At 35.0% G+C, this 2,500-nt stretch overlaps 1 protein-coding gene across 1 annotated transcript in view; it reads right to left on the bottom strand.

Annotated features, from left to right (window-relative positions):
• Positions 1-604: 604 nt before the first annotated feature.
• Positions 605-2,500, bottom strand: part of LOC143032077 (ATP-dependent DNA helicase Pif1-like) — a 3,643-nt gene continuing 1,747 nt past the window's right edge. The window contains exon 2 of the mRNA XM_076196544.1: positions 605-690. Within this exon, the coding sequence (XP_076052659.1) occupies positions 605-690 (86 nt within the window). The remainder of the gene's footprint in view (positions 691-2,500) is intronic.

Raw genomic sequence — 2,500 nt, forward strand, 5'->3', positions numbered from 1 at the left:
AACACTAATGGAAGAGAGGGATTCATCTGCTTATCAAAGGTGGCAAGTGTCCTTGTACTGGACTCGCTGAGACACCAGACAAATGTTCACCTCCCGGACGCTATAACCTGACCGAGTGGCCCCTCAAGAGTGATATAAAATGTGACATTTAAGAACCTTCTGTAGAAAACTCTGAAGAAGACCAAAGTGGTCGTAACGTTAGAGTACAAACTATTCCGAGAGCATCTTCATTTTACTTCCATCGCCCAATATATATATAAATACATACATACATATGTATATATATATATATATATATATATATATATATATATATATATATATATAATATACATATACACATAGATTTATTAGACGCACTACCGTTTTTTGTCGACAAGAGAGTCTTAATAGAATTAACGTTCGGGGAAACAAAATTAACATAAACAAAGAGAAAAGCTTTCGGTGATAAGGTAGAACATTAAAGGATAGATATATTAAACAACGAGTTAAAAAAGACCAAAAACAAGTAAAAACAAACAGAAAGTAACACAGTTCAACCTGTGGATCAAGAAATGAAAGTAGAGAAGTAGAAATGTACCTCATTGTGCGGGAAAAAAAGAGCTCAGACTTCAAAAAGAGATGCAGTGTACAGGAAATTATAGCTGCGGGGACTAAAAATGACTCCAATATTCTCAGGAACATCACAGGCTGTAAAGGGACCAGAGAAAAAAAATTGGGATGAAAATGCTGGAGAACGTGGCGCGCGCACGCGCACACACACACACACACACACGCACACACACACGCACACACACACACACACACACACACATACATACATACATACATACACACATGCTGCATACATACATATCAGGTAAATTTAAGACATACTAATCAATAACCTTATCTACTGAAAATATTTCTTACAGTTGATTTCCACTTTCTCTAGCATATATCTTCATCTTTGACAACCTAAATTTATAATTACAAATGTAGAAAAGGGTTATGTCACAATAATGTGCTAGTACATAGATAAGTATGAGATTTGATTTAACGTCACGAACTCTCTGTGTCAGAAGGCTGGAACGGTGCCCCCTACCTACAGAGGACTTTGGCATCTAATGATCCATACACTTGATCCAATTTGGTGGCAGGGTTCGAACTGCCGTCACCTCGGCCCCCGACGCAAGTAGCGACGCTCTAAACCGCTCGAACACATTAATAGGAAAGTACATGAAAAGTTAAATAAACAGAGCAATTTTGGGGGGAGGGGGGGAGGGGGTCTATACTCATCACTTCTTTCTTTGAGGACACTATCGCGCCGTTTTCAGAGGAGGGAAAGAAAGCGAAAGTCAGATCTGGAGGCAGAAAGGGAGCAAAATGAGGCTCGCAAATTGTGACATCAGACTTAGAGAGGGAGAGAAACGAAGGAAAAATAAAAGAGAGTAAGATAGAGAGAGAAAGAGCGAACGAGCGAGCGAGAAAAAGAAAGAGAGAGAGAGAGAGAGAGAGAGAGAGAGAGAGACAGAGAGACACACACACACACACAGAGAGAGAGAGAGAGAGAGAGAGAGAGAGAGAGAATTCGAAAGAATTGCTATTATATCACGATCTCAACGCAAAGAAGAGAAATAAGGAGAGAAAGGTTAAAGGAAAAGTTGACAATGAACTGAATGACGCATACAATTGCCTCAGCGAAGAGACGCTGAGAAACTGAAGCGGCAATGGGCTTATGTGTTGTTCAAGAAAGTCGATTCCCGGAAAATGTTAAGAATTGTGTTTTTGGTACGAGTAACAATATGCGAAGTCTCAATGGATTTGAAAAGATTTTGACAAGCGGTAGCCTCTTAACAATGACCGTGTTTTCTCACGATTCTATTCTACGTGATAGGATTCAACTTCCACAATTAAACTCTTCACCATTCTTCTTTGGAAGCTTAGATTTAATCAAAGATCACGCCTCAGTGTTGGAGAGAATAAATTGTGAAAGCACTAAAAGGATCATAACGTGTATTTTGGTATACATATATGTATGTATATATATATATGTATATATATATATATATATATGTATATATATACATATACAGTATATATACATATATATATATGTATGTATGTATATATATATATATATATGTATATGTATATGTATATATATACATATATATATATATATATATATATATATATATATACACGTGGAGCTAAAAACGACAGCATTGTTGTAGTTATTCAGTTTTTTCTTTGTATTCTCGATATTCCTGATTACAGATTTTCCATTAACCAGGTGAATTGAAACTAAGTCTCTATATTCTTCCATATAAGGTAGTAAAAAGTTACAAAGTAAACATTTAATTCACACATAAATTAATAAAAGGAAAAATAATTGAACAAACAAATTATTTAATTAGTAAAAAATTAAATAAACATATAAAAGAACAGATACATAAGTAATTACAAAGTAAACATTTAATTCACACATAAATTAATAAAAGGATAAATGATTGAACAA

The sequence above is a fragment of the Oratosquilla oratoria genome, chromosome 12, assembly GCF_046742065.1.
Source record: "Oratosquilla oratoria isolate Oo_2021 chromosome 12, ASM4674206v1, whole genome shotgun sequence".
Classification (NCBI taxonomy): domain Eukaryota; kingdom Metazoa; phylum Arthropoda; class Malacostraca; order Stomatopoda; family Squillidae; genus Oratosquilla; species Oratosquilla oratoria.